This window comes from Sphaeramia orbicularis, chromosome 16, assembly GCF_902148855.1.
Source record: "Sphaeramia orbicularis chromosome 16, fSphaOr1.1, whole genome shotgun sequence".
In the NCBI taxonomy this organism is placed as follows: Eukaryota; Metazoa; Chordata; class Actinopteri; order Kurtiformes; family Apogonidae; genus Sphaeramia; species Sphaeramia orbicularis.
The window spans coordinates 28,309,328-28,324,956 of NC_043972.1; the positions used below are offsets into that span (position 1 = coordinate 28,309,328).

Below are 15,629 nucleotides of genomic sequence, written 5' to 3' on the forward strand. Positions count from 1 at the left end.
ATTAGACCATCAAGACTCATCAAAAACAATGGTTATGCAATCAAGTACTAACTCCTGTGTGTATCATGTGACTAAAACAGACAGAAAAGAAAACATGGAATGCCTAAAATCACTGTTTTTGGCAGACCAATGTCATAGCTATTGATGTAAGAACTGAAATGATTTGGGTTATTATCAAGAAAACATGGAAAATGGATAAATATCAGCTCTGAAATTAAACTCTTATGAGCTATTTTTGTTGTTATCATTATATTTGTCCAAACAAATGTACCTTTAGTTGTACCAGGCATTAAAATGAATGAATAAGAAATTGAAGAAAAAAAGTGTGGTGTAATATTTTTTTTTCCACAACTGTATGTGTCTAAACAGGGTCTGCATGCTGTGGAGTTGTGTCAGTGTACAGTACTGGAAAAATGTCATTATCATTTCTGTGACGCACCATTAGTGCTGAAAAGTACAAATATCCTCGGAATGAAGATATATATTTGATAAAACAACAAGGCAAACATTACAAAGCTCTGACTGAGGAAGATGAGGAGGTTGGTGTTGGACTAGTTTGCCTGCAGACCAAACTTACCCCTGACAGAGAATGTGTTGAGCATCTTGAGAAGACTTCATGCCAGAGGTCAACAGAAAGATTGTTTACAAAAAACAAATAAAATAATAATAGTTTGGAGCTGGAAAAAATTTATAGCAGATTTATCAGCCAATATCACCCCTTCCTAACACTCCACAAACTTTTGGCACTGAAAAGACATTATGGCATATTTGAAATTAACTACTTTCACTTAGAATCAGGGAGACTGCTGAACTGAACATCTATGTCAAAGTAATAAATGGTTTTAATCACTGAGCATTAATCTTAGTCTGTAAAGTAATTGATTAGAACATCAAACCATAAAAAACTTAGGAAAAATTCTTCATTTTTTCTCATTAAGTGAACTTTTTTTTTCCAGCTGAGAATCATATAAATATTAACTACTGACCCAAACTGCTGCTGATACTGATTGGCCTGTCGGTTCTGCAAACCTTAACCCTATAACACCAAACGTATCATATTTGATACATGAGTTTTGAACCCCTCTACATGATCAGAGTGATTTTTTTTCTTTTCTCGAAAAACCAGATGTATACAATTAGATACATGCAATACACTGATAATTCACCAGGGGGGAGGAATTCATTCACCAGAGGCCTCTCCAGTGACACTACAAGACTGTGATTAATAAGGAAGGAGGAAGAACTTTTTCAAAAGGAATTTTGAAAAGAAATTACCAATTTGTTAGACATGTTTGTGTTATATTATGTTTTTGTTCAAAAATAATATTTGAGCATTGAGACCTAATGTATCAAACATGATACAAAATTGAAACTCATACATGGAAATTGATATTTGAAAAAAATGTTTTGGGTTGTTAAGAAGGACCAACAAAGGCTCCAGTTTCAAAGAACTGGAATTTTCTGTCAGTGATTTAATGGTTGAGGCTTTACAGGGTTAAGACTTATTTGCATGAGGAATGAGACAAAATTACACCTGAAACTCTTTGTATCACATCATCGTCACTTGGTGAATTTAGTTCCTGAACATCTTCAAAGAAATGGCAACATAACAAAGTGATAAATGCTTTATCATCCTGACTTTGATGCAGATTTGATAAGAAGGAACGGGTGTTTATTTACAAATGAAATGAAGATGACAAGACAAACTGTGAAATATGTTCTGTTCATCCATAGTTGGAGTGTGTAATATTTCTGTGTGATATCAAAGCTGACAGTGTTTGTGTTTCCAGTTCTGTGTATGCTTATCTCTTTGGTGATTATCAAAAAGCAGCGGTGAAACACATCTGACAAACCTAGATGCTGCATTTGGCACGGTGCAAAGGGTGACGGTTCAGTGCAGCAGACTCCCATAAAGCTTCATCATCGTCATCTCTCATCTTTTTCATTCTGTCTCTGCTGCTTTTGTATCGATTGACCCACTTCTTTCTTTCTCTCTTTATGTTTTAACCCCTTTTTCATCTTTTACTGTAATCTAATATTTTTTTTTATACAGAACAGCCTGCTCATTCATTTCTATTAGGCATTTGTTCTTCTTATTGGATAACCTGAGCCTTTTCCCAGGGCAGGGTTTGGCTTATTTTGCAGAATTGACAAACTCACAGTCCACCGGGACCGGGTATGGAGGTCCATCTGACTTACATGTACTTGAACTGAGCGAGGAAACCAAACCTGTATACTCTTTGTGGTGGCGATCAGTGCAAACTGCTTGAATCCAACAACCTGTGCTTATGTTTTTGTAGTCTAATAAAAAACAGAGCTGGTAGGTGGAAGGGGCGCACACTAATTAAGAAGGCCAGCTTTATTATATGTTTGGAACTAGACAAAATTCAGCAGGTAACACAGACTAGATTCTTATAAAACATCAATAATGGAAAAATCCCACACAGTGGCTCCGTAGGTGGTCAGGCAGAACATTTTCAGCCCACTGAAATGTAGGACTGAGCACTACAAGAAGCCCTCTGTGTTAGCTGCCCTCAGGTTTTAATGCACGTAAGTCACACTGAGATTTCTGGTGCATATACTTGCAATTGATATAGTATAACACATCTAGATTATCTCATATTCTTACATATATGTATGGGTGTAGAGGTGTTTTACATACGGGTCCAATCAAGTGAAAGTCAGCATTAAAATTTGCACACATCATTTATGAAGTGGGCTCATTTTTAGCTAAAGATCTCTATTTTATGGAACTGTTCTCCTTTTTAAAATACCACTTACACAGTACAGGAGATATTCTGCTAGGGCTGCATTAAATTAACAAAAAGACATGCAAAAGACTGTCTATTACTTTGACAAATTAAAATTCTGAATAATAAAGTTTGAGAATTCATACATTTAAAAAGACTATCTGTGAACTGTTACCGAGAAATGACTCTTTATTTGTAATTTATCTATATCAGTATGGAGCACCACAAGTTGTAAATAACACTGTGTTAGTGTTAAATACATTAAATCAAGCATTGTGATTATATCTGGTTTGTTATTTTAAAAAATGAGTCAACATTTTGGGTGATGCATACAATGGTAAAGAGTTGTACATGTGTTACTATGGCAACCTGTCCACGTGTTACCACATTCTCATGTCAATAAAACAGAGACTTTTCAATATTTTACTCCAAAATTGAACATAATATCTAACAGGTTTTGCCCTACTTGATATCAATTTCTGTTGAGATGTTGCATGTTTTGAATGTTTTTGAAAAGCTTAAAAAACTGATGTCCGTTTCAAGTCCACGTGTTACCGAGCAGTAATTTGACATTTTTCACATAAAAATTTTATCTCCCCAAATGTTGTTACACATAATGTTAAAGTGCTTCTACATACCTACTCAAATATGTATAATGCATGCATATAAGTTACTCTGATTACATAACAGAGACTGTTGAACACCAAATGTGTCCATGTGTTACCGCTCGATCGGACCCATACATATGTATTTATGTATATGCACATTGTAAGTAGGTGTCACACATACAATGCTATTTTTATACTGACAGTTTTAACAGTATTACTTGTGTTTTGCTGTCTGGACTGTGAATGCATCTGCTATAATAATGCATTTATGAAATATCAAATGTACCTCATCTCAAAGCCACAGCTATAGATTATGTGCTAATGTAGTCTCTGTTTCACTACTGCACAGGATGATGCATAAAGTATAGATGTACCTGACTAATCTCAGTGGAAATCTCCATAACCTGTAGTGACCGTTTTAGAACACTATTGTTTCGGTGTAAGCGGTGCCGTAGCTCACCTTCCAATCAATTGTAACTGATGAATGTGGCACAACTGGAAATAACAGTTGCTGTGATGTATTGATTCGTTTCAATGGATTCTGTTTTTGTGCAGGCGGGAGGTCAGAGGTCAGAGATCTAGGTCTGCTGCTGGAGAGCATTTGGGGATTTTCTATTAAATTACTGTATTGGTGTTGTATTGGTAGGTTTTTAGATAGTCTGACAAACTGCAGTTCTACTTCTTATGTAAATATGTACATACAGTAGCCTTTAGAGTTATTTTCACTTATTACTATTATTTTTGTATAGTTTGCTTTTTTTATAAACTTAGTTTTTATTAGATTTTCTTTTTTTATCAGTACATTATATACATTTAAATACAGCTGAATTAGTTTCTTTTCCGTTTTTATCTGTTTTATCTATTTGTCTGTTTTTGTTTTGTTTCCCTCATGCCTACCCTTTTTATTGCTTCCCTGCTGTAATGCTTTTAATGTTTTATGTAAAGCCCTTTGAATTGTCTTGTACATGAAATGTGCTATATAAATAAACCTGCCTTGCCTTTTTCTCAGCTGTATGTGTATTCCTACAAACCTCCATAAGCAACATAGGATGGAAATTAACCCTTTCATGCATACTGGTCACTACAGTGGACAATTATTCTCCAGCTGTTCTCTTGTATATTCATGGGTTTTGTTGTTTTAGTTCCATATCAGCCAACACAGTGAACACTTATGCATCTTCCCATAGACTGACACTCATAGTGTTACTGTAAGTATGCTGTTCTTGAGAAACCTGATCTGCACTAACATGTTTTATTTCAAATCAATTGCTAATTGCTATTAGACTGTAATTAACTGTTTTGTTGTTTTTTTTTAAACAAAAAGTTTTTTTTTTTTGCATATTATCTCCATAAAGTGAATGATAAATGTTTGTATTGCATAGTTTTCCATATCACTTTCTGATATTAGTTTTTAATTCATGTTACTTTGTTTCAAAAATTTAATGCATGGTGTCCGGCTGAGTGGACATTTTTGTAACATCTTAAAAAAACAAAAACAAAATTCGATCGCATTGTCTTTTTTCATGCCTATAGAGGAATAAAAATACTCAGGAAAAATATCTTGGCCAAGGTTCTCATAATTCATGCATGAAAGGGTTAAAGAAACCAATAGCAATCACAGCAAACAAATAATGTCCACTTCCAAATATAAGGCTGTTTGTATTAATCTTAGAATTTGATCAACAACATGGGGTTTTGCATCACCAATAAATATTATTGCAGCAACAACGGTGTTTGTTTGCTTTTTGTATGCATGCACATTTTCTTGCATGTTTTCCTGTTGCTGCTATATATCTATTTGCTGTTTTTGTTTCAGATATATAGGTTTTGTTTTGTTTTTTTACTAATGTACAGTAATAGGTGCTTGTGCACACTGTGTCTCTGAATATTTATGCCTAAAACTGATGTTAACCCTTTCATGCATGAATTATGAGAACCTTAGTTGAGTTGTTTTTTTTTTTATGTTTTTATTCCTCCTTAGGCATGGAAAAAAACAATGAGATTGAAGTTTTTTTGTCACAGATTTACAAAAATGTCCACTCAGCTACAGCATGAATTTTATTCTTGAAGCAAAGAAACATGTATTTAAAACCCAATATCATAAAGTGATTTGAAAACAGTGAAATGAAACCATGTTTAATGCAGTTAATCTGATGTTTTCTCACATTTGAACATATTCTAATACTAGTTATTATTCACTTCATGGAGATAATATGCAAAAAATAACAATTAACAATTGATTTCCACTCAAGAACCAATCAAGAACAGCAAAGTTACAGTAATGGTATGAGTCGCAGTTTATGAGATGATGCATAAGCGTCCACTGTGTTGGTTGATATGGAACTAAGACAACTAAACCCGTGAATATACAATAGAACAGCTGTAGAATAACTGTCTGCTATTAAAACAAAACGGGAATCAGAGGGCAACTTCACGATAACAATGGATGAATGGGACAGAATCTGCAGACATCAATGGACAATAACAAGCTCCCCTACCTGGAGGGAATACAGCTGGAAGAACTTGACTGGTTTCTTTTGTACTCCAGCAGAGAAAGCTAAGTACTCTGACCAGTCTGCATGTTGGAGGTCCTGTGGAAGTACGGCGGCAAACCACTTCCATATCTTCTGGGATTGTCCCTTGGTGGCTCCATTTTGGAGACATGTCCATGGCCTCTTGGAGGCAGTTCTTAAGTTTAAAATTTGTTTTGACTTTAAGACCATGTATCTCAACAATTTAGAAGAACTCAAGTATACTAAGAGTGATAAATGGTTATTGAGATTACTCTTAGTGGCAAGTAAGAAGACCCTGACTAGAAAATGGCTGAAAAGAGACATACCCACTGTAATGACTGGACTGATGTAGTGTATAATATATATGTCATGGAGAGAATCACATTTAATTTAGTTGCTTTGGAAAAAAGCATCTGCCAAATGCATAAACATAAACATAAACATAATTTAAGATGTAAAACTGATATTTTTACTGAATATTGGTCAAAGTGGCTCACTTATATTGTAACTGTGAGACTGGACTTTGTATAATTTCATAGGATCCTCAAACTTTACTGTAAAGGGAAAAATAATAATAATAATAATATGAGTATATTGATGCATGTGTGTGATGTATGTATATGTGGACTAGACAGCTGGACACCCCCCCCCCCCCCCCCTGTTTGTTCTGTTTTGTTCTGTTAGTGTAAGTATTTGTGTTATGTTCTTCTCAAAAACAAAATAAAAAATTCTGGTCCTGTCCTGGTATTGTTGGCTTTTGGGGAGAGATGATTAAGTTGATGTATTCAGTTTTTGGTGTTCATTTTGATACGTCATTGGCTACTTTGTTTTTTAGCATTCCCCCAGAGGAATTACAGGAAAGTGACATATATTTATTTAGAAAACTGCTTGCCGCAGGCAAAAAAGCCATCACCAAATACTGGCTTAAAAAGGACCCTCCCTCAATTTCCTTGGTGATAAAAATTGTCAACCAAATCCATTTAATGGAAATGATGACATACAATCTCTGCCTACAACAACATAAGGGTGTAAAGCACTGGAAAAAATGGGACTTTTTCATTCAATCTGTGGACAGTAAACAGTCTGTAAATGTGTGAATGTACCTGTGACCTGTGACTTTGTTTCTCTTTGTTTTGTATTTTATATTAAAACAATAAAAAATAAAGTACAAATAAATAAATAAATAAATAAATAAAAAGTAAATTTGAAAAAAAAAAAAAAAGAATAACTGTCCCCTGGTGACCACTATGCATGAAAGGGTTCAAACTGCCCCCCCACTCCATGTCCAGTGGACCATCACCCACCTTGAGCTATGGCTATGGACTCGAACCTGTGCAGTTCCCTCAGCAGACAGCTGCGCTCAGACGGATGAAGGCTGTAAATAAACTCCTTGGCTCCTCGGGGTGAGTTGAGGGGCTCCACGGGCTCCTTCAGGGGGTGAGTTCCCAGGTTACGCCGCTGCACCAGCATGAAGGAGCCGGGCTCACATGAGAATCGGCCCGGAGGAGCTGCGGCTACAGCGGCCGTCTGCTGGCTGCTGAGTCCGGCTGCGGCCACCCCAGTCCGGGCTCTCAGAGACAGGGCGGGCCGTAGGACTCTCCGCAGGCAGGGCAGCATCTCTGGGATGGAGGTAGAGCAATGCGCCTGGAAGCAGCTGGAGAACACAGATTATGAGCTGACAGGCCTGGTACAAGCTCAGCCTAAACAACATGACATGTGGGGGTGCAGTTGGAGTGGACCCCTCCTCATCCTGGGCTGTTTGGGAAGAACAACTAAGAACCACCAGACTGATTTTACGCACCCAAAGTCACAAAGAAGGCGTCGTCAGTCCGGAATCCAACTGTAACTTGTCTTATCGGACGTACCTCAGTCGATGCTCCGCTGTCCCGTCCGACAACCTCCAGAATAAACCGACTGAATATCGCAGCTGATCCGTCGCATACGGTTCTCCTTCCCCACTCGGTGCGTGTCCGTACGTAACCACACGGGCTCTCCGACACCTAAAAACCTGTAGTATTTAGCAGCTAATCACATTTTTGCGGCCGCACAGCCCGGCTGGTGTAACCTCTGGTTGGCAGGATGATGTGAGAGGCGGATGGGAGGGAACTTCAGCGGACAGCAGCCCCGAAAATATTTTCCAATGGCAGAGCAGCTCTGGTCTGTGCGTAAGAGTGACGGCACCGGCAGACGCACGCACAGGCAGCGCACAGGGGACAGGGTGAGTATTATGGGATGAACAAGAAGGATCTGAACCCAGGATAAAGGCATGGGAGTTCAAGTAGTTGTAAAATGGCAAGAAAAGACTTATTTTTATATTCACTTGCATATAGAAATAGTGAATGGTTATTGTATTAACACTGCATCAGTCTACATCTATAATAATAATAATAATAATAATAATAATAATAATAATAATAATAATAATAGTAATAATGATAATAATAATAATGAAAATAATGATATAGTAATAAAAATAAAAATAACAACAACAACAACAACAACAACAATAATAATAATAATAATAATAATAATAATAATGATGATGGTAATAAAAAATAAAATAATAACAATAATAACAAAATAAATAAATAAAAAATAATAATAACAATAAATAATAATAATAACAATAAATAATAATAATAACAATAATAATGAAAATAATGATGATAGTAATAAAAAAAATAACAATAATAATAATAATAAATAACAATAACAATAATTATGAAAATAATGATGATAGTAATAAAAAATAACAATGATAATGATAATAATAATGGTTTAAAACATAAATAATAACAATAATAATAATGATGATGATGATGATGATGATGATGATGACGATAATGATAATGATAATAATAATAATGATGAAAATAATGATGATAGTAATAAAAAAATAATAATAATGATTATGATGATAGAAATAATTATAATAATGATAACAATAATGGTAAAAAAAAAAAAAAAAGAGAAGATAATAATAATAATAATAATTCAGAACCACCATAATACATAGATCCTTTATAGCAGTAATCCAATGCCATACCTTATATATCCTTTATATGTTGCATATATTTCTTCTATCTCTGAATAGATTTGGCCTTTTGGATATTTTCAGTGTTTTTTTTTGTTTTGTTTTTTTTTCTTATATTTTCAGTATATATTTAGTGTGATAAGTTTTTATATAGAGTCTATCTTTTTTGGCTTTAGGAGTCTGCTGCTGAACTAAGAGTGACAATAACCATCTGTTGTATTCTACTTCAGATGCAAAATAATGATGTTTTATGCAAGACCATAAGCAGTGTATTAGTCTTCTGGGTGTGTGCCCATTCCTCCCATTGCTTAACTATTATGTTCACGGGGCGGTTTATCCATTCAGTCCACACCCCAAGAAAATATGACACCATGTGGAAGTTATTTGTCCTGAGGAAGAGGAAGAAGAAGAAGAGGAGACACATGCATGAGGCAAAAGACTGAGATTTGTGCTTGTTTTACATGTAATTCATGTTGTTTTTGGTTTATTTAGTGTTTTTAATTATTTATTTGGGAGTAGCTGATTCATTGTTTGGGCTGTACTTTAATTGATGAGACCAGTGTTTTCGGTTTCCTTACGGATGGGAGGAGTGATGTGGGACTACAGGAGAAAAGCTCGGACAATGGCGACCCCTGATGGCCAAAGAGCAGCAGTGCAACTAGGAAGAAGGGCAGCCATGATGCATTGAGGTGAATTATAAAGATCAGTAAAGAAGAGACAGGAAAAAAAGAAGAAAGAGTTCATACAGATTAATTGTGATTGTATATTATGAATTATATAAAAACATCTGGACATCCCATTCATTTGCAACTATAAGAAAATAAAATAGTGCATCCATAAGTCCTGTTATTCAAATATTAAATTATTTTATATCTTTACTTATCTACAGAGATCTTCATCATTGCATATTCTGCAAATTAGAGTTTCATCACAATAAGACTGACTGCCTGAATAATGAAAGAAATGAATGAATGAGCCAAAGCAAAATTTAGATTTTTTTTTTTTAATTTTTTTTATTGTATTGCTAAAGCTGTCATTACACAAAAAATAACAACCTTTTACTTCCTGAAACAAACTGCATTGTCACCTGATGAACTGTACAGGAACCCATTAGAGAGGTCAACTCTCCTTGGACGGAAAAATAACCTAAAATCTAAACTAGAAACCAGATTTAACTGTACTTTCAAACCCTCACGATCTATAAACGTCTTATTTATTGGATATACTGACATTTGGCAACTCTGATATAATATATATTTATGCTAGCAATTTAAATATGGAAATTACAGGTTGACAATACATGTTTTTGACATATGGACGGCCAAACGGGTGAAAACAAAACATTAATATTATTGACAATATCAAGATCTCAATGCTGGGTTTCCCAAAATATGTCAGCTGTAATGTCTTCTGTTCAGATTTAACAGTATTGGGGAATCTAATAAGTCTGGCACAGCAACAACATCTCTGCTATGTCATCTGTTCATCCTTGTTATAGTTCTTTTATTTATACTTTACCGCAAATATATCAATAAAAATAAATCTGTACATTTCCCTATCAAGTCATATTTGGGAAACACAGTTCGGTGACTATGGGCAATAAACTATAATAAAATGTTCACTTCCAACGACGTGTGAACTCAGAAAAATCAAGATAAACATGGGTATAAAACATAATGTATTAAAATGACTCTGAGAACAGAACCGGCTTTGCGTGTCGCTGTAAATTTATGCAGGTCCTCGCAGTCCTGTTTCAACTCAGTCCCTTTTAAAACAAAACCTACATATTTATTTCTTTGAAGAGAACGGAGCTCCCGAATGCAGCAAAAATGTTTCGGTTGTGAAATTTAAAGAAAATGACTTTGCTGAAACACAAATGGACTCAGTTCTGCATCACAGAAACTCCATTTGCCTCCATGACATTACTCATAATACTGAAGGAATTTACTCAAGAACAAACCATAAATGAAAACAAATACCATCTAGCATTTGTGACACTTTTAAAACACACTTTATACTTGTGTGTGTGTGTGTGTGTGTGTGTGAAATAAGGGACCCAAGTGAATTGTAGCAGGACAGTCATGAACATTTCTCTGGTGCTAAAACTCTGATCTGCAACACATCAGATAGTACATGCATGGATAAAGGAACAAAAAAAAAAAAAAAAACTCTATTGCTCTGATATTTTATAAGTATAAAAATAAAGAAAAGTTGAGAAAGACAGGTCAATTTAAAGACTAACAAAGAAAATAAATTAAACATGTGAGTTCCTAGACTAACTCATACAGCTAAACAATATTTACAGTTTCATACATCTTGAAGTAGCCACGGTCTCACAGTGCTTGAACTGAAACGCAGATACAGACTCTAACTCAGTTACACTAATTGCTTTAAGCCAATAGTTTTCAACGCTGCAGTCAGAGGAAAAGCCTCATAATCCCAATACATGCTATTGTTGTGATTAAAAACAAAAATAGATTAACCTGTAATGACATGTTTTTTAAATTATACAATGGATTTTGATGCGATTTCCTATTCTTACTGAAACAAAATCTGTATTAAACAGGCTTATTGCCCTTCATACTATTACGAAAGAAATTACAACATTAAAACTGTAGTAAAGTGGTTTCGGACAACAGATGGAGAAACATCAGAGCACATAAACATGCATGCTACACAACAGATGAAGTGAACATAACCGCAACCAGACGAACAACAGAAACAGTATGGCATCACCAAATGCAGCTTATAACTCATAACGTTCAAAACATCAAAAATATTTTGTCGTACTCTCTTCTATAAAATGTTTAATAATAATAATAATATATATATGTATAAATTTGAATAAATGCTGAATTTGTGACATGGCACATCTGTACTTTGACGTTTTATTAGTAATGTTATGAGCAATCAATGCGCAGCAAGTTGCAGCATGGCTAGTCAATGCTACAAAAAAAAAAAAAAGGCTAATATATATATGAACACAAACAAGGACTTCTACAAAGCTCAGCATGTAGATATCGCAGATTATCTCTAAGATTCATAATGGAAATAAGGAAAGGGATACAGATTGCAAAGAAATAATGTATGTGGAGTTATATTTTGATAGAATTAGCTATCAAAATATAAATTCAATGTCGGGGAAAAAATATTAAATGAACCGTTTTGGCACTGTAGGAGCAGAGAGCGAGAAGCACAGACTCGTGTAAAAGTATTTACTAATCCTGTGAATATTAAAGGAACTCAAACCAAACAGGTCAGGAACTTCCTCTGATACTTTAGTCGCATTGTGTCTCCTGCGTCTTTTACTTGGTTGAAGCTCAGGCAGCTGCACAATGTCTCATCCTTTCCATGAAGAAGAGCTCTGTCCTGTTTGTATCTCTGCCCACTCCAACTGCCGTTTAAGTGGACGAGTTGAAAAACAGCACAGCACCTTTATGGAGCCATTAGGGCGTCCCTCCAAGTACGCAGTCCATTCAGTCCAGGGGCTGCCAAATGGAGCAACGAGAAGACGACCGCTGGAGCCATTACTTCATGCCGCACCTGAATATTGCTGTGTTGATGCAGTGCTGTACTTGCACTGCTTATTGCTCTCCATCTGCCAAGACACTAGTGAGTTTGAATGATGATTTGTCCATGACGGTACGCAGCACTCCCTCAATGTTAAATGTTTACACATGGAATACACAGTCCTTTACTATAATAGAATAAGGGGAACATGAAGAATACGGGATACATGTGTGTATAGTGTCATTTTCCTCTTAAATAAATGAAGATGTTGTGGTATAACGCTGCTCTGTCCTCTGGTATTAATTACCAAAAAGGTCCTTATGTTTTATACTTTATTACTCAGCTGCAGGCTCCGAAATTCTTCCTCCCCAAAAAAAAAAAATTTTTAGTGCTGACACCAAAATCTTCTATTCTCCTTTTTAGAATTGAGATCTTATCAACAGACTCATTGGGCTAGTGATCCAATTAGAGTCGGGACATATTTCTTCTAGTTTTACATACAGCCGTCGTAAGCTAAATCGGAGATGTGACTTGGCTGACATTCATCATTTCAACAATAGTAGGCTGTAATTGCTTCTCCGAGCCTTTATAAAGTTCTACATAGTGAGGCGTTCTCAGAGGTGAAGATTCTGATTCTGTACATCACATCCCCATAAGCGGCACTTTCTAAAGCCATTAACCCTGGTGATGACCTCACTTCTGCAGCCTGAGGTCGTGTATTTCCTGCGTGGCGTCGTCATGCGATGCGTGGAGCTGAGCGGTCATTAGTGAGGGTTCTCTTGAGCTTTACTCCTTTGCGTATGGCCACAAGCATGTTCCCTTCGGACTCTCCTTCCAGGCCTTCGCCCACCTCTTCTGCGCCTCCCTCCTGCTGCTGGCTCAGCTGGTTGGCCTGGGTCACAATGGGAGGGTTGGTTGTAGCTTGACCGCTCCACGACACCACAGGTAGCGGGCTGGCTTCTTCTACTCCAGAATATGTCGGTGAGTCAGGGCTCTCTCCTCCTCCTCCTCCTCCTTCCACCTCCTCTGCACTCCTGCTCCCGTTAATGGTTCCTGACATATCGGGTACTGTGGGGATTTTAACTGGAATAACCGGAGTACGAATAGGGATGGGCCCTGTTCCAACCACGGAGCCTGAGCGCCGGGCGGACGGTTTAGAAGACGGGGTGCGGCGAATTGTGGCGACCCCAGGGGTGACGATAACTGGACCGTGGCCTGTAGAGTATGAGCCAGAGGCATTATGGGAGCCGGATGCAGAATAATATCCCTGACCTGAACAGGAGGAACCTGTCAGAACAGAACAAAGTGATCATTTACACAACATACATCATAAATGACATAAAACGGAAAATATTCAGTTTGTATGCAATAATATGTATGCAAGGTTTAATTTAAGACCATTACGAATGCATTTTAGGAGCTACTTCATTTCAGAACTGGCAAGAAGTACAAAGGATAAGACTTAATGACACCTCCCAACAAGAACACAGAACAATAATGGTTGATGGCAGGCTTTTGTAGGTAACTTTTTATATCAGCCTAATGTTTTTTGACTTTTCTGAGCATGCAGCCCCAGTGCCTTTATATCCTAATTTGAGCATTTTCTTGAACAAAGTGCTTTTTGCACTGTTATCAAAGCAGATCTCGTGTAAGTTGCAATTGCCCATATTAAATGAAAGGAACATTAACAAAACCTATTTTAACAAAGAATACAATTCTGTTGAACAGCAGTTTCCTTTGGTGGTAACTGACTCTATGTTGTTTCATTTTGGAGATGTTTTACTGTATGATCAATGCACCAAAATATTTTAAAGTGGAACTAAAGTTAATGCAACTTCATAAAAGTCACAGAAACTTCATGATCCAATTCATTTTTAAGATCTGTTAAAAGCATTTAAATGCATTTAAAAAAAAATGTATGGCATAAAATTCTGATTATTATATTTTAAATGTCCTTTGGTGTTTTGAGGATCCACATAAACTGTGAAGTGAATTGTAAATGGTATTTAATTTCATTATGTTCTATATACACATATATCTTTGGCAGATGCAGTATATACCTGTAGGGGTGGAAGGATAAGCCCCAGTAGGGCTGGAGGGGTAACCTCCTGTATGGATAGGTGTGGGGGGATAGGCCCCTGCTGGATAGGCCCCCTGGCCTGGATAAGGAGCCTGTGTGCTGGGCAGACCGGCTGTAGAGGCTGGCCGCTTGGTCTGGAACATGCGTCTGTAAGACTGGCCAATGTCACTGTTTCTGGGGATGGTGGAGGACTTATCAAAGTCAGCCTGTTGCTCAGTCTCCTGGTCTCCAGCCATTGAGAAATAATCATAGTCTGATACTACAGGAAAGAGAAAAGAGAAGCTGTCAAACCACTCACACAAGAGCATCAAACACACACATTCATGTAAATTCACAGTGAAGCTCAAAGGTTAAAGCCCACTACAGACTTTCAGTGAAGTGGGACTTTGTCACTCTTTTATTGTAAGTCTGTGTTACCTTGTGAGGGTATAGTGTCTTCAGAGCAGCAGGGTGTGTTGGTCTGAGTGCTGTAGCCACTAGAACACTGAATAGAGTCTCTGCTGGACCTCTGGGCATCCAGCTCTAGACCTCTGGATAAGGCCAGAGCCAATTCCTCATGGGGCTCAATATCGCCAGCCTAAAGTAGCAAAACCAAACCAATGAAAAGTAAAGCTCAGTAACAGAGTCTGAAGTCTGACCATCTGGATTTAGCCAGGTACAATTCATTAAAGTCATTAAAATCATTAGGTACAACTCATTTAAGTCATTAAATGGGAACATTAGTGGTGGGAGGCTCATTCATGTGGCCTGCATGCCACGACTGTAATAACACTGGCCTGTTACAGGTTCAATGTGAGGTTGTCTGTAACTTAAACAACACAGACAGCTTTACATGTTGACTTTAAAACACTGTGAGACTAAAACTGACCTTGAGTGGAGCGGCCATAGTCCTGTTGTTATCATCCATTGAGGCTGATGGGATTGGTGCTTGTAACGCAGCTGGAGCTGCTGCTGAGTTTGAGACTGAGGCTGACGGAGGGCTGTACTCACAGCTCACATTACCATTAGTGTCCACCACAGCTGAAGTGTCCTTGTCTTTCTTCCTCCTCAATGTGTTGACCATTGGTTGGTCATAAGGTCCTGGCTTAGCCCAGTCCTATAAAGAAGCGCATTTACTATCAGTCTTTATGTTTT

At 36.9% G+C, this 15,629-nt stretch overlaps 2 protein-coding genes across 9 annotated transcripts in view; both read right to left on the minus strand.

The window, feature by feature from the left end:
• Positions 1 to 7,999, minus strand: part of LOC115435291 (transmembrane protein 65-like) — a 64,618-nt gene extending 56,619 nt beyond the window's left edge. Inside the window, exons 1-2 of the mRNA XM_030157602.1 lie at positions 7,737 to 7,999; positions 7,176 to 7,525 (exon numbers count right to left, since the gene is read on the minus strand). Coding sequence (XP_030013462.1) covers positions 7,176 to 7,488 — 313 coding nt within the window. The 5' untranslated portion in view covers positions 7,489 to 7,525; positions 7,737 to 7,999. The remainder of the gene's footprint in view (positions 1 to 7,175; positions 7,526 to 7,736) is intronic.
• Positions 8,000 to 10,900: 2,901 nt separating this feature from the next.
• LOC115435290 (protein MTSS 1-like) overlaps positions 10,901 to 15,629 on the minus strand; it is a 45,772-nt gene continuing 41,043 nt past the window's right edge. For all 8 annotated transcript variants that reach the window (XM_030157598.1, XM_030157596.1, XM_030157601.1 and 5 more), the window contains 4 exons: positions 15,364 to 15,591; positions 14,913 to 15,072; positions 14,476 to 14,754; positions 10,901 to 13,702 (listed from right to left, as the gene is read on the minus strand). In XM_030157598.1, coding sequence (XP_030013458.1) covers positions 13,152 to 13,702; positions 14,476 to 14,754; positions 14,913 to 15,072; positions 15,364 to 15,591 — 1,218 coding nt within the window. In that variant the 3' untranslated portion in view covers positions 10,901 to 13,151. The remainder of the gene's footprint in view (positions 13,703 to 14,475; positions 14,755 to 14,912; positions 15,073 to 15,363; positions 15,592 to 15,629) is intronic.